General features: G+C 43.3%; 1 protein-coding gene across 1 annotated transcript in view; it reads right to left on the reverse strand.

Moving 5' to 3' along the window:
• The window catches only part of WDR7 (WD repeat domain 7), a 148,437-nt gene that overhangs the window by 39,745 nt on the left and 85,243 nt on the right, over positions 1–23,449 (reverse strand). The window contains exon 22 of the mRNA XM_059833252.1: positions 8,636–8,822. Coding sequence (XP_059689235.1) covers positions 8,636–8,822 — 187 coding nt within the window. The remainder of the gene's footprint in view (positions 1–8,635; positions 8,823–23,449) is intronic.

Below are 23,449 nucleotides of genomic sequence, written 5' to 3' on the forward strand. Positions count from 1 at the left end.
GAAAGCCCTCCTCAGCTATCCTTTCTCTGCTATTGTACTTAGAGATTAAGTAACAAAAAAGGTAAACAACATCTATAGGTTTACTCTTTTTCTGTGGAAACAGAGTACTTCTCTGCAGAAATTAAGTACTTTTCTGCATACAACCCTGCGCAGCAATCGCTGTTTCCGAGGTTCAGAGAGGGAGCGGACCCTCCCACGCCGCGCAGGAAGGTTGCTGCTCCCGAACACGCGTAGGTGAACGGTACTAACTGGCCAACACAGAGGCATCAGGTTTTAAAGCAGTTCCTACAGCGTAGTGGTTATACTACAGGTATACGTGAATGCTAAGCGTTAATAAAAGTGAAGCTTTTCGTTAAAGCAACTATATAATTCAAGTGCACGTTAACAATACAAGATAGTTTTATTACATGAAAAAAGATAAAATCTGTAGCTTTCTCTACTATCGATGTGATTTCAGATGGTTTAATACTTTGACAGATGTACACGAGATAAAAATACATTCAATAAAATGAGTACTAGTCCAGTGAAATAATGTTATCTAGAATCTGCAATTTCAGAAGACCACCACGCGTTTCTAGGTGCCGAGGACGGCCCGGCTGGGTACGCTGTGGCTCATTACGATGCACTGTACAGTGACCATGGCGCACCAGAAAGCTGTTAGCAGCGCTGTACCACCAGCAACCACAACCAGACATCTCTCACGCTGCAGCCTTTACGCATCCGTGCAGTCCCGCCGCTGCCAGACGGATTACTCTTAAGTCAGGGCCGCTGCTGCCAGCCCTATCACTGCATTCGTTTTACACATTCGATGCTATTAGAATGGCTGAATGGAACACGCTGCTCCAAATCCCCAGCCTGCCCGCACTAGTTCAGAGGCTGCTGGCCAGAGGTTCAGCTGTGGCCACTTCGCTCAGCATACCTGGGAGGCGAAGGGCCAACAGATCTCTTTTTACTCCTCCGGACCCACTGGGCTGGTTGGCTTAGCCCTTACTTACACCTTAGAGGATCCTCAAGGCTTCTTTAAACCAGAAAGCTGCAAGCAACCTCTACGGCAGGCAAGTAACAGAAAATAAAAGCACGGTCATGGGGGAGAGTACAAGCCTTCCACACTTACATCCCTTTAGCACCTCTGTGTGCTTCCAAATTTGTAAAAACTGGTTTATCAGGGTCAACAAAGTTCATTCCGCTCTGAAAACAAAGAGTCAGACTCAACCTGCTCTGAAAACAAATGAAGGAACAGAGAAACTGAAAACCCAAAAGATGTGAAGATCACAATGCACATTTCTTGTATTCCAGGCACGCCAAACCCCCCCAAACAACACGACATCAGCGTTTCCATCACATCATGGCACAAAGCCCACGTGAAGTCCAAACACACAGGACTCGAAGTGGCAAGAAAAAGCATCAATTCATTTGTTCAAACTCCAAAAATATGTGGGTTAATCTGTCTATTTACCTTGGGACAATAACGTTTGAGAGCTTCTCTTCTTTTGGGCTGAAACAGAAAAATTATTTTTCTTCAGTAGAAGTTATTCTGATGTTTCCTATCCCAGACTTCACATTGACATTGTTTGGAAGTGAGACGGGAGGAAATCCACATTTTCAGAGCCAGGATGGAGAGCACAAAAGGGTTTTTTTTTTCCCCAACACTTCAACAAGAGACCACATGTTAAAACGTGAGTAAGAAAATAAGTGTGACATGGCAGTTCCTCAGATGCATTGAAAATCTCCTCTTGGGCAGTATTTGAAGGGGTTACTCTTCCCCAGTGCTCTTTGACTGGAATTTTTTTGTAAAGAGTAATAGAAGTTTACAAACCCAACTGTCTTACTGTAAAGCCTGTTTATGCTCTTGTAGAGGATTTAGGTAGCATGTGGTAACTGAACAGTTACTTATTTCTTTAATTTAGCGAGAGAGGTGTCTATAGAGGATGACACATTCTCTCCCTTTTTTTTTTTTTTAAAGTGTCCTTAAATATAATTCTCTATGCAATATCTGATTTTATGTTGTGGAAGCTTACAAATTTAATACTTTGCAACAAAGAACTTCAGGGTGGTTAAAGCATTCGCTGCCAAATGAGCCGTTTTTCCAGAGCCACAAGATGAGGTATGGATCGATCACCATTTTACAGACCTGAATTCACATAAATACAACCTAAAGTTTATAATTTTCTTTCCCACTCCTCACTATCATTGTATGCATTGAAATGGCTGAATTTGAAAACCAATAAAGATGTCCCCATTGGCCTTTTACTTATAAAAGCGTATTTGAATATAACTTAAAAAAAATCCTGTACGGATGGTGTGGACAACGCGAGGAAGCAGGCAGGAGGAGGTATCGGTCAGGCTTTCAGAAGGGCTCATTACCTCCCGAAAGCAATCAAACCCCCAGTGCCTCAGTGCTTCTTTCTCTAAAAAGGCTTCGTCTTTCTGCCAGCAGTACTTCTCCTTACAGGGTGCTTGGTAAAGCCTGCGTTTTCCTGAAAAGCAACAGGCTTTTTGTCAATTCATTAGCATGGCTCAGCAGCGGTAGTATGTGGGCAGAGATTAACCCCCTCCTGGGGCTGGGCCAGCTGCTCCGCACCTCCTCTTTCAGAGGAAAGCCCTGCGAGAAGGGACGGGCACGCTGCACCAAAACCCAGAACAAAACCAAAGCAGATGCAAAACTAACAGAGAGAAGTGCTGCCTTTCACACCCCGACTTCTGTTCTTGTACTGATGAGTTTTAGGACTTCTGTATGTCCAGCAAGAGTCGGCAGCACGTGTTGTCCCTCTTGCTCTCATCCTGCCCTCTGACTTCCCGCTGCACTGTAAGCGGACATTTGAGGAATCATTTCTCTACACATAACACAGACAAAATGGATGCAGCTTGCCCTGTAACACATGCCTTTAACACCAGAGACAATTCTGCAAATGACAGTAAAAAAACTTGGATTTATTACTGTATTTGTTTGTGCTTTTGATTTGTGCCTTTTAGCTCATTTCTAGAAGGCTGATCCAGGGGCCAGTACCCCGCATCATCAGGGAATGATGCTCTGTCCCTTCCCAAATCCATCACCAACTTGCCCCATGCCACTAATGTGAACATCTTGAGTTTTTCGGGAACCAATATACTATTTGAATAATTTTTCCAATGAAATATAGATTATTTCAATAGATAACTTGTTTATATGTTTAGCACAAGTTATCACAATTTCAGAGTAATGTTTATGTACTTCCCTATCTACAAAAAATAAGGAAGATGCATTTAAAAAGCTGATTCTTAAAACAAGTGGAAAAGAACAAGCTACCTGGGCAGAGCTGTAGGTCATACCTAGGAAAAAGGTAGATGGAAAAGGTTTTGGTGGTGATGAACAGAAAATGTAGCAATGAGATCTCTACATTTCTTAACTTCCATAAACCAATGCCAGACGAAAACTTCGTGAAATTTAGCATAAAAAGATAAAGATCTTGGATTAATCTCTCTTTACTAACTGGACTCGAAGAAGGAAGCTGAGCACTGACCCAGCTGGTGCACAGAGATCCGAGAGAGACCTCACAGGGTTCTGTTGAAGGGTGCAGAGAGGGGGCCATCTCGCCTGTCAGGGAAAGCCACTATTCTGCAAAATGAACATTCAGCCCCTTTTCTCTCCTCTGGTCGGAGGCTTCACTTTGACGCTCTGAGGTCAGAGGGAGGGGAAAAAAGGGAAGATGGGTACATCCCACCTTATCTAACAGAAATCACTACAACAATACACCTCAAAAACACTCTTGTTGATACAGGCAGCCTTGAAGTGATGGCTGAACGAACGGGAGGAATCAAACTCTCTCGGTGGCATAAAGCCAGCAAGTGTGGTACTCCTCTTCCTCCTCCTCTTCCTTGGCCTCTACGAGAGGCTGGGGGTGCCGCCGGACCACTGCCCTTATCGTGATAGACCTGCAGCTCATCTAGGCTGAGCTTCAGCCTCCTGCAATCCAAGGTCTAAACCAGAACTGACAGGCACACAAATCCCTGCGGTTTCCAGGTTTAAATCATTTCTGTAGTGGCAGCGTGGGGCAGCTTGCCACATCACCTTTAGAACCAAGTACCCAGCTCATGTTTTTCCTTTAAAACCCTCAATTTCAGCAGTTGCTTAGGCTATGTTCTAAAAATGTTCCACCGTACTTGAAAACAAGGAATGTCCCTACTGTATATTGTACGGCTCCACAGATAGAATCCATAAGAATATAAAAGCATAGCAAAGTTTTCCACTAAACATCATCAAAACTAAAGAGATTTAGCCTAATTATTTTAGTACACACACATATATATAAAAATATATGGATCAAACAGAATGCAATTTGCTAATTTTGGTGTATTATATCATAATCTATATCAAACTGTACCTTGTAATTCAAAGAGCAAAAATAACGGACAGCAGTAATCCCTATCGTCATCCATGCCAAGAAATCAAAGCCTAATAAATGCTAGAAAAATACTCTTAATCCTCACAACTGAGCAGTTTCATTAGGCATGGCAGGCTAGCACAGTATAATCTTTGGGGACTAGGATGGACTGGGAGAGCGGAGGAGTTATAAATACCAGAGTTTTGGATAACAGCACAGGTATTTATTTAATTCAGAAGGGAAAAAAGAAAAACACTGCTATTTCTTTTGGTCAATAAATGTGAAGTGATTTTTTTTTTTTTTTAAAGCAGAAGCTCGACATAAAAGCTCTTTCATAAAACGTTCTTAACATCAGGGAGAGAAGCCAGGCAGCTGTGTGCTGTTATTGTGTACACGGTAAATCAGGCACAAAAAGGGGCAGCTCAGCAGGGCACCGGGAGGGTAAGATGCACACTTAACCCCCTGCACACATTGTTGCTCTATCTCTTTCCATCTTCGTCTGTCTGCAGTCGGTACTGTATCTGTCATGAATGTAACAGGCCATTTTCAATCTAAATCTTGTTATGGATTAATAAGCAAACACTTTCTCGCTTATTATGCAATTTATCATGATGAAAATTGCACTGGGCTCCTCAAGGCTACATGCTGATACATTCATTTATTCAGTGCTCTGTGGATAGAGAGCCATACTAATCTTTATGACAGCTAAGGATGTAATCGCAAGATGAAAATGACTTTCTGAAGAACTGCGTTCGCTTGGCTTCTCTAAGTCTACATTTACATACAACAGGGCTTAGGAGATTCTCCAGGAAGGCAAAACATTTTGGCTTCTTCTGTCACACTACAAGAAATAACTGAAGTTCAGACAAATAACAACATCAATCCAGTTTGTACATATTTCTCCAGAAACAGTCCCCCCAACACATGGCCATCAGTCATTCTTCACATCTTGAGGAAATGAAAACTGCTATACAAAATTGGTCATATCTGCCTTAGTACAATAAAAAAGAACGTCAGAAACCTTAACACCTCCAAAGGTGGATGATAAAATGCATACATGGTATTAAGACAACCCCGGTCAGTTCCTTACTGCATCTAGCATTTAAAACGTGTGTTTATAAACAAACATTTGTAGAGCAAAATTCATTCCAAATAGAGCAGTTTTCAGAACTGTAAGATTTGAAACTGAGCTCCAAGGTTAAATGCTATGGGCGTGTAAAAGTGCTCACGGCATTAAATGTTATGGCTACAAGCAAAAGAAATTCTTGACTAAAATAGAAGAGTAACTAAAAATAGAAATACATAAACACCTGACTAATTTCTAATTAGAAAGATATTCTACAGTTTCATATAGTGAGACATAAAAGAACAGTGTTTAGTGTGATTTAGCAAACACTAGCCTTAGACTAAAACAGAAAACTGCTAATTGTTAAAGGAATTTTTTTTTAATATTTAGTATTATTACAGCAATGCTGTAAACAAGAACATCTGTAAGCTAAGCAAACCCCCTCCTTCTGCTCGGCACGCTCATCGCATGTGGATGGATATTCACCCGACCACTGCAGGCCTACTGTGATTTTAAAATAGTTTTAAAGTACTGCAGACATTTCCTTCCCCTTTAAGGTAAAACTCTCCTCTCCCACACGCATCAGGATATACCCCGAAAGCTTGACAGACGTTAGCAATGCCATCAAGCAAAGTATTACCTGCTGCAAAATGAACTTCTGCATTTTACGAAAAGAAATACAGTAAAATTAATACCTAAATAATCAGTTATGGTGACCTCGGCAATTTCAGAGCCTAGCACTTTTTTTTGTTTTCCAAGCAAAAACCTTGCAAAGAAAATGCCACAGACCAGTCAGCCGTCTTCCTTTAGGAGTGAAATTGTTTCCCCATTAATGAACTGTTGATCAATTACTGAGTGGTTTACAGATCAACTCTTAAGGAACACCACTAATTAAAATATTAGGTAGAAAGCACTACCTAAATCAAAAATTCAGCATGAAATGTATTAAAAAAACCTAGGGAATATTCACACAGGGCTTGGGATGCCAGACTTAGAAAGCACTAGAACTGCAACGGGTGCAGACTGGGAAAGCTCTACTGACACAAACGGCACCATCACGATTCACGCCGGCCCAAGGTTTTGTTCCTACTCTGCGTGGAAACCCTGCCCGTCAGCACAGATTCCAACCCCAGGACTGCGAATGTGCTAACAGCCTGTGCATTTAAGAACATAAACTTGCTTAACAACAAAAACATGCTGAGGTTTATTAGAAAACACATCCATGATTTCTATCTTTTACGTAATGAAAATGATTTATATATTTTTAGTAACAGTAATTTTCCAAGTGGATGTCTGCAGAACTGTAATACTACAGTATTAATTCAACCAAATAAATAATGAAATTTGTATTTGCTCAAGGCAATCCTCTACCTAGAGCAGGAGCTACATGCTTTTTATGTCCCAACTGAGGACTAATTTGTTTCTATGCAAGAGCCATGTACCTATGCATGAAAATTTTGTCACAGCAGCACTAATGTATATCCACTTATATATTTTTCAAGGTTTTCCACTGAAAGCAGGAACCTTGAAATAGCTTTGAAAGCCAATTACATAACGCACAGTATCATTGTTTTATTTCATATAAACAGCCTACTCTGGTTGCTTCTTATAGTGACTTTTTATTTTTTCTTTATTTATACATAGAAATCAGAGCTTCTGCTTTTGCACGTTTATGTGGGTTGCCTTTTTTTAAATAAAAACTAAATACAGAAAAAATTGTTCAGATAGAAATTTAGAATAAATTTCAGACAAGATGATCAATTTTACAACAAACAATAATAAAAATAAGGACTATATTGCAAAACCCTTTCCTGTGCAAATAGTCCTGTTGTCATTAATCAGACTAATGGTGTGAGTAAAGACTGTTCATGGGAGAATCGGGGCCCCAGTTGAGATTTATTATGTTTAGGCCTCAGATCATAATATCCATGGATATTTAACAAAAATGCTACTCATGTCCTGCAAAGTTGCACACATTAAATAAATCCCATGTGCTAATATTGAAGAATCCCATTATCTTAACACAAAACGCATTAAAAAAAAGACACTGCCTTTATTACACAAGTCATCTTGTGTACAAGTCATCAACGACTTCACTTACGCATTTAGCTGTAATATCTGACGGCGTGATTGGCAGTACATGGCACTATCAGGTGTAACAACTTGTGTCCACACCTGTGTACACAAAACTAGAAGTTGCACAATTATAGTAATATTTAAGAAATTGAACAAATAGGCACTAGAGTTCCATACACCAAGAAAATATTTATATAAACAGTATTGCAATTTTTGCTGTGCATTTCATGTCGAAGTATCAGGCTTCCTCACGAAATTTGCCCCCGGCCCCCCCCCCCCCAATTACAAATACCTAACTGAAAGAAGATTTTATTTCAAGAAGGTTAGAGCAGAGGTACAGGACAGCACACCATATAAATCTTGATTTAGGACACTTTAATAAGTTGTTCTCTGACCCTAGAGACAGGCTGTGGTCTACTGAGTATTTGATTTCTTAGCAATCCTTAAACCTGCAAGTTACCTTGATGCTATTAATAGTGATGCTGCTGATAAAATAACCACCTTTTCCAAAATATACTTTCCAAAACAATTCACAACCTGACAGGATGGCTTGTAAAACCGTGGGGAAAAAATCCACAAATTCAGACATACCCGTGGAAAACACCTTCTGAAAATACCATTTTTACAGTTAAAAAAGGGTAAAAAATATCATGTTAAAGCAGACAGACATATTTTGGATATAAAAAAATGTTTAACTTTCTTCTTTTCTCAAAGTCACCAGCAATATGACCAGAAGATTAATGCTGCATAGGCCCAGGCAATGCCTAGCAAGTGTTTGGTGTCTCCCAGTTTTAGATGGGGTGACCCCGCCGTGCCAAGAGAAGCCAACACCACAGTGCCGCTGTGCACAAGTGACCGGATCTCTCCTGCAGCGGTTAAACCCTCTCCTTTCCAAGACTGCCCACCGGAGCCACCCGAGACCGCAAACCGAGCCAGACTAAAGCAGACTTGAAATCATAATTTAGACAGCACTGGTTCAAATGCGAAACTTGAAACGAGGACTTATTCCTTGTCCCACCTTCTTGCCAAGTACCACAGCCGTCAGGATTTGAACCAACTGCTGCAAAACCTAGATCCACAGGTCGGAAATGATGCAAGTAAGCATTTGGAAGTGAATAAATGAGATACCTACTTAGCAAGCTGTTTCTCCGCGTCAGCACAGAGCTCCAGCAGGCCCATCAGCACGGCGGAGACGTCCATGTAGGGCTCCCAGACGGTAAAGCCGCGGCCGATGAGGTCGATGGCGGTTCTGCGGATGGTGCTGTGCGCGGGCAGCTTGGGGCTGGGCGGCTGCAGCAGCAGAAACGTCAGCGCCTTGCCTGCCGTGCAGAGCGGGAGAGAACGGGACAGCGTAAAGGGAGCTGCAGAATGGATTTTGCCTTGTTTCTAAATCCATGCTGTTGAGAAACACGTAGTACGGAAGCCTGCGCATAAGTCACCATATTAAGGCTTTATCTCACCAAGAAAGCGCAGAAGCTTACAACTGCAGGGTCTTCCCAAAGCTGGCGAAAAAGAGAAAGAGATGGTTCTGTGGGTATCAGTTATATTAATTAACTGCAAGTTACGCGATGCCCAGGGACTCCCTGTGCCATGGATCTCAGACAGAATCCAGGATGGCAACCCACAGCGGTCCTCAAATGTGGACACAGACGACACTCCGAAAGGCAGGGGCCGCTAGTATAGACTGCCTCAGACAAACCCTATCCACGCTCCCCGTCATTGCTCTTAGCTCAACGAACAGCAGAAGGCAGGGAGACTGGTCTGGTATGCACAAGCATAGGATGGATTGGCAGCGTGCACCCCGTCAGCAATGCTGCAACCCCACCAGTCGCTGCCTACGAGAATTTTAAAGCATTCTCAATGGCAATGACGGCAGCTTAATACTAGAACGCATCAGACTACACGGCACAGTGATCTGAATCAAATAGGCCCATGCCTGAAAATTGTCCAAAGAAGTCAGAACGAATCAAGATGGAAAGAATGATTAAAAAAATTCCCCCTTCAATCGGCACTTGCTAAGAAAACGCTGAAAATCTGTAATAATATTAACATAGGCAATAAAAAGTTTTCAGAAAAGAAGGTACATCATTTTGAAAGGCTAAGAAAAAGAAGCTTATGAGGTTAAACTTAGGAAAATATCAGTTCAAATAAACCATGTTGAGATTCCACACTTCCTCGCCCGTATCTTGGCTACAGCTAGAAGCAGTTCATGCTAGATGTGCTTAACTGAGTGAGAAACAGCAAAAGTAAGTCACTGAAGTCACCAAAGCTCTCCACCAAAACAACTGCTCTTGCACCCAAACATGCCATGCGCCTGCCGGAGCTCAGCTAAGGTGGCACAATCAGCCAGGATTAATTAAAATCCTGTGCTGCACCATGATGACATCACCTCAGCAATCGGCAGAGATGACATTTAATTTAAGTGACCTGAAGTATCTGGGGTCACAGCGGCAGTGACTAACTCTGCCGTCTCAGGGCGATGTTGTATTCCCCCTTTCCCCCGAGCCCACGGCGAGCGCGGCTCCCCGGCAGTGGGGCCAGTCACCGGAGGGAGAGCTGCCGCCTCGGTGTTGCCGGCAGTGCCGGGGAGCCGCCCCTGCTGTTCTCTCCCAGCAAACCTTCGGCAAGGCAGCTCCCTCTCACAAAGCGGAAAATGAAACGCACAAACAAAACGTGTACCGACAACCTGACACACCAGGAACAAGGAGCTGAGGGGATTTGCCTACTCGTCCTGTTCTTGCCCCAGTACGAGTTTAGAAGGGGAAACTGCAGAGAAAGCCTCAGTGACAATCCAACAAAGCTCTGTAGCCTGTCACTGAGATGCTTGGCAGCATCGGCTCCCAGACATGGGTGATTTGGGAACCAGATACCCAATTTTACAGCAAGGATTTTTCTTCCTTGCAAAACATACTTCCTACTGATACCTCCTCAACATCAGATGCGTAGGGATTAGTAATGCTTTATGTGGGAAAGGGAATGAAATTATTTGTAAAACCTCCATATCGCTCTGTCTCAGGATGCACAACGGGATGTTGTTTGTGACCACTTCTGCTCCCAGGTCTCAGCACCTCTAGAACCATGCCTGGGTCTTCTGCTAAGGAAACACTCGACAGCACATGAGCATTTAAATAACAATCCCACCCTATGCACCTGAGCTGAAATCTCCCTGATGTGGGGCCCACAAATAAGCAGTATGTTGAGAAGGTTGCCTGAAAGTTCACAGGGAGATGTATAATTTTCACCATTCCAGCATCGCACCTCAGTAAATGAGCATCAGACATATATAAAAAAGCAATTAAAACTGAGAATTGGCTCCCCAATAGGAAATGTACTTAGTCCATTTTAGTCCATTTGTCATAGACGTGCTACCCGCCTTGTCTCATGCATGTCTTACACACGAAGATCTTTTTTTAATAATTATCATTATTGATGCAGTGCTCTCAGGTTTTGGAGCAGGGCTGTCGCAGCACTGTGGTTTGTTTTGAGCTCTGCCACTTCCCTGATGCTGAGCACCAGTGGATAAACCAGGCAGCTCTCAGGAAGGGGCAGAAAGCGCCCAGTACCAGGGGAGGCTCCGGACCCCCAGACTGAATGGCTGCGCTCGCTTTTTGACCTGTAACTGTGCGTTTAAAGAATAACCACGGCACAGTTTCAGCAGGAACTGCTGGATATGTCTCCACCTTTGGTGGTTAAGGTCAGTTAGAGATGTAAGCTCAAACATTTACCTCTGGGAGGTGAAGGAACTGAATTTTGGGTCATTTCTGTTACGTTTGAGTGTCCTGGCCATTCAGAAATTCACGTTAAAGAGAGGCTCTGTCATCAGCACTGCCCCTCAGGTCACCTCTTGACAACAAAAGCCGGCAATGATCCCCCTCCTTATCGAAAGCAGCAGCAGAATCTAGAATTACAAGTCAAATGAATTTCCCAAATCAGAGAGCAGGATATTCAAATTGCTCTTACGATGGCTGCAGCAAAGGAAGCTGGCTGGGGCTGGGGGCTCTGTCCTGAAGGTACCCGCGCGCCGGTAACCCACCCGCAGCATCGCCTCCCTTCCCGAGGGCTGCACGCCTAACTCACGCATTTTACTACGATTACCTCACAGCACTGGTGTCCATCCTCATTAACTCACCCTCCCTCCTCCCCACAGAGCCTTTTTTTTTCTTTTAGAGAGAAATATAGCTTAAGAGGGTGGGGGAAGAGAGAGAAATGATGTCCCAAACAACTTCAACATATCCTGAATTCTGAGCCAGGCTCTGCATACTAAGGAAACATGATGCATAATTTCATTTAACAGACTATTTTTTTTTAAATAAAAATAATTACATATATATAAAAATGTGTAGGAGGGCTAAAGCAAGCAATGCTTCCAGATAAAGATAATTTATCATTATCTTTACATAATTATTTGTTACCTCTTAGTAATGCTCATTTAGCTTGCTATTGTGATAAAGATAACCTGTTGATTTTAACAGGTTTCTCTTTAGTTTTCAGAACCGTCCTCTATGAGTTGCTTGTTTTATTTATCAAGTAAAGCGCCCGTCATTTTAAACATTCAGAAAAGCCAACAACAGACACGCTTTTCTAGTCCATTCACACTAATCCCTTGCACGTGTGTAACAAAAGAATTGAAAGTTTCTTCTTGAAGTGCATAGCAGGCCACGAAGCTCCAGTTTGTGTGAATTTTATGTGTCAAATATAAGAACCTTATTAAAAAGCGTGACTACTCAAACATTACTCCAATGAAATATGCCTACCTTTTTCAAAAGAATCCTCCTAGCATTGCTCCTGCTGACACCTACCTCATGTAAATTGAGCTAAGGAAAAAGATGAACTAAACAAAAGTCATTCTGCTGCCCGTTTCTCAGCCTGGACATCTTTGTTTAAGCTTTGACTTGGCTTAAATGAACGAATTAATATTGACAAAAACATCAACTAAGCTAATGAGTTGTTAGTTAAGGCAATAAACATGTCACATTAGAGTCAGCGCAGTAAAGAGGTAATTAGCCCTGGAAAAGCTCTGCTGATTGGGGCTGCGGAGATCCTTTGCTCTTAACCTTTGAGACCATTATGCGGAGCAGGACCGGGAGCAGCCGCACTAATGCGCATCCCTGGACCCGCAGCCTCGCCCGCGCAGCCCAGGGCAGGTCCCTGCTCATGCCTGGCGCTGATTCGGCATCTTTTAGTGAACCTACACACTCGCGCTACCACCAACCGGGCAAGAGAATACCTACTCAAAGGCATTTTAGTAGCCGTTTGGGTCAACATGGCAACATGACAGAAAAGATCCTGCCAAACCAGAATGCAGCTTGTGAGCGCACTTCAGCGCGCTCCTCCTGCTTTGGGAAGGGCTCGTCCGTTCAGCGCACACCGAAACTACTGTACGCGGGGTGGGGGTGTCCTTCCTGCTGGAAATCTAGATAACATCCTACTCCTTAGACAAAAAATAAAATCATCTGCCCTAGTAAAAACTAAGTTTTGATGATGTACACGTAGTTTCTGTTAGAAAAAGTCATTAAGAAACAAACTGACAAAAGCTCCTTTCATTAGAAATGAGGGTGCAACTCACTGGACAGAATTACTTCAAGCAGTAACTTAGCAGAAATGTAGCTCAGGAAGTGACATTCCTATATAAATTTGTATTAAAATATAATTTTGTTCCAGACGTTTTATTCTGCATTGGTACACGTATGCCACAAGCAGATGGAAATGAAAAAAGCTGCGCAGGAGGCAATCCAGAGAGCAAAAGGCAACGACTGTGCCCCTGGCCAGAACTGACCACCTCCTCAGCACAGAGGAGGTATCAGGGTACCAAAAGCAGACTGGATTTTTCTCAGCCAGAAGAGAAGGATAAAATTTTGGACCCAAGTGCTGAAGTGCTTTCAACACTTCAGATCGAGCTAGCAAATCTGCCACTTCTCTGAAACTATTTCTGTATATCCTCACAGGAAACTCCCCAGGAGACAGCACACAGATACTCCCCCCAAAAGCTATATCCAGCGAACAGGGCAGCGTCGTTAAGAGTCTGCCTACTTTTCTGTGTGTTTACTTGAGCACCAAAATAAAGGTTTGAGTCTTTGATCCTTATGTCATTTTTATTAATGAAAATGTGACATGAATATGAAAGCTTTTCAGTTATTTTCAATGCGTGCAGCCCCTCGGATTTCTAAAATGTCTTGCCTTGCTGACTCTCCAGAGCTTTAACCATATTACATCAGTCAGCACTGTTATCCCCATTTTGCCGATAGATTTAAAAAAATTAAATAATTTGCTCAGGAAAATCAATAGCACAGGCATGAACGAGACACTGATAACTCTGATTCCCATTCTCGTAATTTGACACAAGATCAAGTTCCAGCTAAATAAAAATGATGGACTCCAAGAATATGATTTAACTTGCTTTGCATATTTTTCTGATTTTATGTAAAAAAAAAAGTGAAGAATCATAGCTCTAATTTTTTTCAGTCTGCCCTCTCTCCCTGTGTCCCTGGGCACAGTGTTTTTCTACAAGAAATTAAACCAACTTGTGACCCTTTCTGGATGATTTGGCTTATGCTTGTGTGAAATCTCCACAGAAAGACAGAAACATAAATTTGGATAGCTGGGTTAAAAATCCGTATGCCTTAATCCCTTCCAACTTCTAGTGCAGTGAATTTTTATCACATATCTTCTCTCATCTTTCAGTCAGGTATAAAACCAGAGGATATTTTAAGGCCTAAATTAAAAATTAACTAGTCATATTACTTGAAGGATTTTTTCTAAAGATGTAATGATGAAAAGATTTTTTTTTTAATCATATTCAATGTCAAATTTCCTAATTTTTACAGAATTCTTTTTCAGCAATTTTTTTGGCCTTTAATATAATTCTGACACATTTTTTCAACTGAACTGATGCTAGAAGAGACTTCCTTTTTGCTGATGACCTCTTCAAGTCCTTTAAGTACCACTCCTGCAACAGGTGCAATGCCTGCAACATCTAAGTTCAGAATTGACATAAGTAGCTTTTAATTTCTTTTCAAAACTATGGTTTTAGAGTATATTAAGAAGCTAAGTAGTTATTGTGCATGATAGTAACGAGACTGCATTTTATCCAAAGTAAAAAGCAATTTAGAATTAAATTTGAGTTGCTCCTGCATAAAAGGGGAAAAGCAAAGAGGCTGAAAAGAAATAATCCCCAATTCCTACACGTCAGAGCAAGTGACACCACTGAAATCCTGCGGATCCCCCCGGCCAGTGAGCCGCAGTGTTGGGGCAGCGTCACCGCACACCGCGCTACCAGCCGGGGGGATGCCGGGGTGGGACAGGCAGGGACACCCCTTAAGGAAGCCTGGACTGCTGCGCAGCCATTTTGTTCCGCAGATCAGACGAGATCGCTATCTGCGGCTCGCGCTCAGGCGAGGACGGTTGGATTGCGTTGTCGCGTGGTCCCTCTGCGCCCTCTCATTTGCTGTGCAGCAATTCAAAATTAACGCTGAAGGCTCCCGTTGCGGCAAGGTTTTGCGGGCGGGCTGCCCCTACCTGCCGGCGGCCGAGAACAATAGGGCCTTCGCTCTGCGGGCGGTGGCGAGCCCCGCTGCTCCTCCCCGCCACTGCAACGGGGGGAAACCATTCCCACGCCCCGGCTCGCCGCTCCGCACGCAGCCACTGTGCCTGTGGCTTTGCTCTTCTGAGGGCTGAGGGACAGCCCCTTCTACCACAAATACTCGAGAAGTAATACAGTTTTGAAAAATACCTGGAGAAAGGTAGTCCCTGCTTATTTTGTCAGTACATTTAAATTGTTACTTGAGGCTCCCATTAGCTGAAAAAAGAGCAAAAGTTGGGATTAGCAAAAACGTACGCTTAAAACCACATTTCTGACTTGCTGTAGAAGTCCCTTTCCTCATTTATATTGAAAAGGTGAACATTTGCAAATGGACACAGGCTGGAAGACGGGTAACTGGAGCGCAGCAGCGGCGGCCATGCCGCGCGCCCCAGCAGGCCCGCTCCCCCGCCCCGCCAGGGAGCCGAGCTCGTCCTGCCGTTTGTAACAACCTCTCAGGGTTTTGAAAATTAAACACTTCCTAATCAAACGTGTTTCTGCAGCACATCCATAACTCCGTGCTTTATTGGACAGTTGTCATTTTTTAACACCACCAGAAAAAAACAGGGGTTTTGCCTCCTATCTGATCAGAAAGGAAGTCTTCTAATTCACTTTGAAGACTTAAAAACATCAGAAATGTTATTTACTCTTAAGGGGAACCTGTCCTCCGTGTTAATTATCCATGTAGATTCTGGAACTTTAACAGAGGTTTACCAGGTGAGAACAACCAAGCCGAGACGCAGTGAAGTCCCAGCATTTCTACTGAACAGCTTACTATATATTGCTTTTTACATGAAGTGAACAGACAGCAAAGAATATTCCTAGGTGGGGCCAGACGAACGCTGCCCCTAAGTTCTTTTAAAACTCTGTAAGATTTTGCATAATTCATTAGAAAGGGAGACAGAGGAAAAAAGAGCATGTTTAGAATAGCTGGTTTCCCAGTCTTTTCAGTCTAACTCTGGCCTACTTAAACCGACCTAACAACGCCATTTTTCTTCCTCTCAAAACCTGCAGTGGGGGAATCAAATGTGAAAGCAAGATCAATTCTGTTCCAAGACAGTAAATGAGTTTTAGATCAGACTTGTTTCAATTTATGGAAAGAACCCAACTATGCTGGCTTAAATGCATTCTTCCTCTAACTATGAAATTGTATTACAGTGCTATAGAAAGAGTAAACTATCATTATTTTAATCCAAAATTTGTTTATAATCTAGCAGGAAGGAGAAAGCCAATATGACTCGGGTCATAACTGTGCATTAAACTTTGTATTTTCATTCCTGTTAACTGCATAATTCCATTAAACCACACTATTTATTTTAATCTAAATTATATAATGTTTTCTAAATAAAGCTGTTTCCATAAAAATAACCATCATTTCATAGGAAGTAGCTGGTTTTTCCATCACAGCACTGACCAAACTATATGTTAATCTTAGAAGTTTTCTCCTGTTACACATAATTGTAACAAATTTTCTTAAGTAGTTTGGACAACCCGTGACCTACGTAACAGTGGAAGATGCACAACAGCAACGAAATAAGTCAACACAACAACTTGTAGGAGTCGGGGATCACAACTTAACCTTCTCCATAGCACCAGTGTCTGATACATAAACATACACGTCATTGTTGGTATGGGATTTTATTCTCAACTACCGCAAAGCCACGTGAGCAATACGTGGCAGTCCAGCTATTTTAAGCTGCTCCTTTCTCCCCAGGCTCTGTCACCCCAAAGGTGCCTATCCCCTCAATTTCAGTAGCACACCTATAGCTGGGGCTACGTTGCAGCTGATGTCATTGTCATTAGGCTCTTTACAGGGCAACCCGGTAATTGATTCAACCAGATTTATCTTTGGAGAAAGTAAAACCTGAGTGTCCAAGGTATTACCGGAGCAAGGGGTTACTGTTTGCGTGTATTTGAGTAGTTCTGAAGATGAAATCAAAGCTCTCCAAAGGCCAGGACGCAGGGTAAAAACGGCTCTTTTTTTTGTCTATTGCTACTCATTTTGAATTACAACCTGTTCAAGACATAGCTTGAAACAAAGGCACTGGCAATAACATCTCTTATGCTAAACTGCTAACTACAGCAACAGAAAGATAACCACACAAGCAGCAATTAGTTTTTCGACACGTAGATCTCCGAACCAGCTTGCTATGGTGTCAGCCCGGTGCTGGTGCTGATGGATTGCTTCCCTGGCAGCAGCTAGCTGTGTTAGACAGTTCGAAATCGTACTCCTAGACAAAGTGCCATTGTCTTTAAGCTGTGGGGGACACAAGGACTAGCTGAAGGACTGACTAAAGGAGTTGGGTCTCTTCTCCCTGGAGAAGAGAAGACTGAGGTGGACCTCCTCACAGTATTCCAGTACTTAAAGGGGAGCTACAAAGAGGATGGAGGCTCTCTCTTCACAAGGAGCCACACGGAGAGGACAAGGGGCGACAGGTTGCACCATGAGATGTTTCATATCGACATAAGAAAAAGTTTGGGGTTTTTTTGCAATGAGAACAATCATTCATTGGAACAACCTCCCCAGGGACATGGTGGAGTCCCCATCGCTGGAAGTTTTCAAGATGCGATTCGACGGGGTGCTACGGAGTCTCATCTCAGCTCCTTTTCCCCACAAAAGGATGGACCAGATGATCTTTCAAGGTCCCTTCCAACCTGGGCTGTCCTGTGATTCTATGATTTTTACAGCAATTTAGTCCAATCAGCTGTGGATTGTCATCTTAGAGACAAGCCCCAACATGATACTCAAGTCATAGACATTTGAGTTGAGTATGTGCTCCTATGCTATGACATTTCAAAGATGACTGCAAATGCTTATAAAACAAAATTAAAGAAATTCAAAGTTAACACGGGATTTATATGTTTAAACAAGTTTGGAGGGTTTTTTTAACTGTAAGTGCTAAGTACAGCCAGTTGCACAGTGATGCAGCTCTGTTGCCTATATGGAAAGAGCACATTCATGACAAAAAGTTGGAAAAATAACACTGATCCAGTGTATGTAAAATAAAACACTTCAAAATTTATGGTCACACATATGCACTCACATACATGTGAAGATAGGATGTGCCGTTTTGGATTAGTTGAAAGACTGCTCATCCAATCTTACCACCCCAAGCCACTGGTATAGTTAGCTATTAAAAAAGTTCCTGCTGCAGACAAGTAGATAGGGGAACTGCCCCAAACCCCCCAGGCTCCCACTCCCTGTCAGCAGGCTGGACTGCATTAAGGGTTATACCCAATATTTACTGCAGGTTTCACTACTCCTTGTTATTCCATAAATGCTTAACCCTGCTTACACCTCCAAGCAATGAGTTTCCCAGGCCAGTCCCATCTGCTTGGTGCTGGAGTAGCACAGTGAGCCTGGGGGAAGAGACAGAGAAGGAAGGGGGGAGCCCCGCAGCACCCCAAAGTGACTGTGTTCCTAGTGCTTGCGTGGCTCCAGCAGCAGGAGTGTAGCTTGAGATCAGAGCCCTCCTGCTTGACTGCCGTTCTGACACACAGCTGGTACTTCTCTGAAGAAGGGCAAAGACAGCTACAATCTTCACACGTTTCTTACTCAGCAAATCCCACCTTCTTCCCAATGAATGCAAGAGCTCCCAGCAAAAACTATTAAAGAAAAGGTCAAGAGAAACTCCAAAACAGTTAAAAGAAACAATTTCCAATAATTATAATACTAAGCATTAATCAACCCATCCATTGTAAAGCCAAATCCTTGCTAGTTGCCTCAAAAGCAATATTATGCCGATTATTTTTTTGTATATTCTCTCCCATGTTTCTCCTGCCTAAAATGAGTAAGTCTAATGCCTCACAAGTGTTCTCCTGGGTTTGTGATTATTCTTATCACACATGTCTGTAAGACTGTAAAACTTGGATTCCTCTCCTACTCTTTAAGGTAAGGATGCTTGGCATCTGCAACCCTAACGAAGGAATAATGTTAATTTGTATGATGAATTGAATTAGTTTCTGAGTTTCTCTTCATCTCACTCATTACAAAGGCAAGCACAGGCTGATTTATTGACTTGTCACAGCTTAGGAAGCAACAGTTCATATAAAAATTATTCTGAAGTGTTCTTTTTAAACATGCAAACTATTGATTAACAATGTTTGGGCACTATTTTCTTAGATACAGACACTGAACAGCAAAAAGCATATGTAGCTTTGGTTTTCCCATTTGACATATGAAGAATACATATTTTAAGTCGGTAATTGCATGTAGGTAATGTAATTAAATCCTCAAACACACTATTGTTTGCTGGTTATTTAGGCCCTCTGTCACATTTAAATACAACTTACCTGCTCTGTCAAACACCATCTTTAAATGTAACATTAATTCTAAGAGCAGGTATCAGCCACACAAAGCATAGCAAAATAAAACTACAATTTTCTGAGAATTTTTTCTGGGAAAGAATTCCTCTTTTCCCTTTAGCAAAGCTATCCCAGCTAGAACACAGGCGTGACCAATATGGAACGACAATCTAGACTTTGTGCATGATCTGTCTTACTAAAGACTGTTATTGCTTGTTGTGCCATCAATGGCACTGAGCGCATTTCATCAGCCTCCCAACCGGCTAGCTATCTGTGCAAAATGGAAATTGTAATCAGATTCCAATAGAGAGGACCTTTCACCACCCACATCAGGAAGGAAAGAATGAATCTTGGATAATACGCCCGATCACAACGCTCTGTGGCCAGAAAACATCTATTGCAATTATGAACCACGGCTGCAAAATATAAAAATTATTTAGCACAGCAAACAGGTAAGCATCCCTGCTTTCAGTTCTCCTTGTTACCTGTCTCTGGAGCTGAAGCTATACCTTCCTTCAGATGTGCATAGTACTGGCAGCATCCGTTCTGCTTCTCTGACAATAAACTTCTTAATAAAAACCAAGCAAAATAGCTGTATAAGTAAAAAAATGAATATATATTTTTCTGAATTTCCCACCTAAATGCAAACATTGCTATTACAGAAACTGCTTTTAATATTCAGATACTCATAGGCAAGGACTGTTGATACAGACAATCCCTTCGGGAGAAGAGGAGGAGAGGCGAGCCCAGCTGATGGAGTGGGTACCATCTGCTCCTGCCTTGGGGTGGCACACTGAGCAATCCCAGCAGATCTGCTCAGCACTGAGAAACACTTGCCACTAGACTCTGATCTTTACATAAATGCTGTTTCCAAGGAGTGGAAATGCATATACACTCGCAAACACGTGGAAAGAAAAACATTCCAATTAATCGGGTATGTCCCACTAGCCTGATATTACATTTACTCGGGCAGGTATTCTCCTCTTGAACTACAGCCGCTTCCTGTACGTACATTTCCCCCAGGACATTAAAACACAGGGCCGTAAGCCTGAAGTCATAAGAGCTTAAATCAGGAATTACACACCTCACAAACGCTGTGAGGTTTTCAGCAATGTTACATATCTCACCCCGGCTCAAGGAGGGGCCATGAAAAGCAATGGGAATGGCACTGTCACAGGGCTGGACCTAACCCCAAAGGGCTGATCCCTCAGGTCCCCCGTGCAACACGAGGCACTTGGTTGTGCAAGGCACATTTTGGGAAATTAGGGGTTGAAGTGAGATGTGACTGGAGCAGGGAAGGGGTTCTGGGACGTCAGAAGGGAGCTCTCGTGTCTGGACAAAACGAGAGAATCCCATTTCAAGTGCCTCTCACCACAAAACCCCACAAATCCAGATCGCCAAACGCCACCGGGGCTGTGCTCTCTGTACCTTCCCATCAGACATCAACACAATCCCCACAGCTGTCCAACCACCCATTTTCACAAGAATTGCAGAAAACTAAAATCCCCAACTTTGCTGGCATCAGCAGTGTTCTCAAAGGGTACTAGGGGATGGCATGCTCAGACCAGCAGTAAAATCATACGCATTTTGTTTTCTTAGGAAATGACTAATGTGTGTATCTCCTGTGATACTCTTCATTATATCAAATTTTGAGTTATCCACACATACAAGAAAAACTTCTGTTCCTTATCTGTAAAATGGGAATAATATTGTCCCTTTAAGTTTTAAAAAACCTGCTCATATCTGCCACATTTGTAGAGCAGGTTTTTCAGGATATTTGGAACTACACCTGTCGTGGTTTAAGCCCAGCCGGACTAACCACCACACAGCTGCTCACTCACTCCCCCCAGGTGGGGTGGGGGAGAGAACCAGAAGAGTAAAAGTGAGAAAACTCGTGGGCTGAGATAAAAACAGTTTAATAAGTAGAGCAAGAAACACCGCGCGGAGAAGCAAAGCAAAAGGAGGAATTCATTCACCACTTCCCGTCGGCAGGCAGGTGTTCAGCTATCTGCAGGGAAGCAGGGCTCTATCACGCGTAGCGGTTGCTCGGGAAGACAAACGCCATTACTCCGAATGTCCCCCCCTTCCTTCTTCCTCCCCCGGCTTTATATACTGAGCATGATGTCATATGGTATGGAATATCCCTTTGGTCAGTTGGGGTCAGCTGTCCCGGCTGTGTCCCCTCCCAACTTCCCGTGCACCCCCAGCCCACTCGCTGGTGGGGTGGGGTGAGGAGCAGAAAAGGCCTTGGTGCTGTGTGAGCCCTGCTCAGCAGTAACTAAAACATTCCTGCTTTATCAACAGTGTTTCCAGCCCAAATCCAAAACACAGCCCCATACTAGCTGCTATGAAGAAAGTTAACCCCATCCCAGCCAAAACCAGCACAACACCGAACCTTTTACCTTAAACCAGCTTTCCGCCAGACCAGCTGCTCCTGCAAACGCTCAGCTGCTGGCAAAGTGGACCCAAGTCCTGCTGAAGGAAGAGGGCGGGAGACAAGGATCAACCCGTGGAGCTCGGTATGGGGCCCGTGGGGTAGCCAGGGCCTCGGCAGCGAGCGCTTCATGCTCCAGGTATCGCGGGACACGCAAGTGTCTCCCCTCCCAGCACGCTCTCCTGTGCGCAAAGCCTGCTTTGCTGCACGGCGCCAGCTTGCCCCAGGGACGGGGCCCCTCCGCACGCGTAATGGGGTGAGCTTGGGGATTACCACGAAACTGCAGCCTGCGACAGGGTGCGACGCATGGTGCTGAAGGCTGAGCTTTAACTGCTTGAATTTACAACCTCTGTGTCCAAACAACAAGCCTGTGCCTCCTCTCCGCTGCCGACCATTGCCCGCATGGGCAGAGCAGCTCCCACCGCCCCGTGCAGGCTCAGCTCTCCCTCAGGCACCTTCCCAGGCCTCCTTCGTCGCGTTTAGCCTCTCCCTGCCCCGGCTAATGAAGCTTTGCTCTGTCTGCTCGCACGCAGCGGCACGCTGGATCCTGCGGTGCTGCCATCCCACAAGCAGCCTGGAAAAAACTGGCTGTTTTGGCTACTTTCGCGTGAGAAAAATGTGTTCTCCGGTGGAAGCATCTGCATTTTGTCCAGTATTTCGTATGAGAGCCTGTGCTCAAACATTTGGAAACAGAAAGCAGCTAAAAATCCATGGACACAAACATGGTTATAGCTGGCCATCACCAAGACCCTTCTTGGCAGTTCTGACACCCTCCTGGGGAATGACCCAGGGCTCCTCCGAGCAGCCTGCAGGACTCTGGAAAGCTGAAGGTGGAGGAAGAAAATAAGGTATCTTGAATTTGTATTACCCCCAAATGGGGTATCAGTCACAAAGCTGAGCCTTCCCTTATGGGGGTGTACGGACGAGGGGAAAACATAGCTGACGGGGACTTGTTTGGTGCTGAGCCTTCCTCATAGTCCAAACAAAAAAGAGATTTTAGTTTGCTGAGATACAACCCATTACAATAGCCAGGATGTTAAATATGCAAAAAGGAAATCTCTGATTAAAAATATGTAATTCAAATCACTCATCTATAGGATTTGGGGAAAAAGGTGAATTTAATTTTTAAGATTTGGTTTTGTTGCTAAAGCCAAAAACCAGATTTAAATTAGCGCATAATGTCTGCCACAAAGATTGACCGTTTTCTGCCATACAGATTGACTATTTTTTCTAAATATTATCTCTAAGGCTAAGATATAGATTTTCATAAACCACCGTTTTTCCATTATTCCCCCCCACCCCCTTCAGGGACAAAATCCTGCTTGAGACACTGATCTAATCACACCAACTCAGGAAAAAAGCACACTTTAGACTTATTAGTACACTGAATTTCACAGCACGCTGACTGAAACGTACAGATGCAAATAAGGAGAATAAAGTCACGAACCACAGGATCCATGCAAATCTGAGTAGATTTCTGCATAACTGATATAAAAATACAGCCACCAAAATGGCACGCACTGCTAGCAGCTCACCGTGAACAGTAACATCAGTTATTTGCTTTAATCACACTGTTGTGTTTTTGGTTTTGTTTAAATTAAGTTACTGAGCCAGTTTGCCTAATTTGCTCT

Source organism: Gavia stellata, chromosome Z, assembly GCF_030936135.1.
Source record: "Gavia stellata isolate bGavSte3 chromosome Z, bGavSte3.hap2, whole genome shotgun sequence".
NCBI classification, from domain to species: domain Eukaryota; kingdom Metazoa; phylum Chordata; class Aves; order Gaviiformes; family Gaviidae; genus Gavia; species Gavia stellata.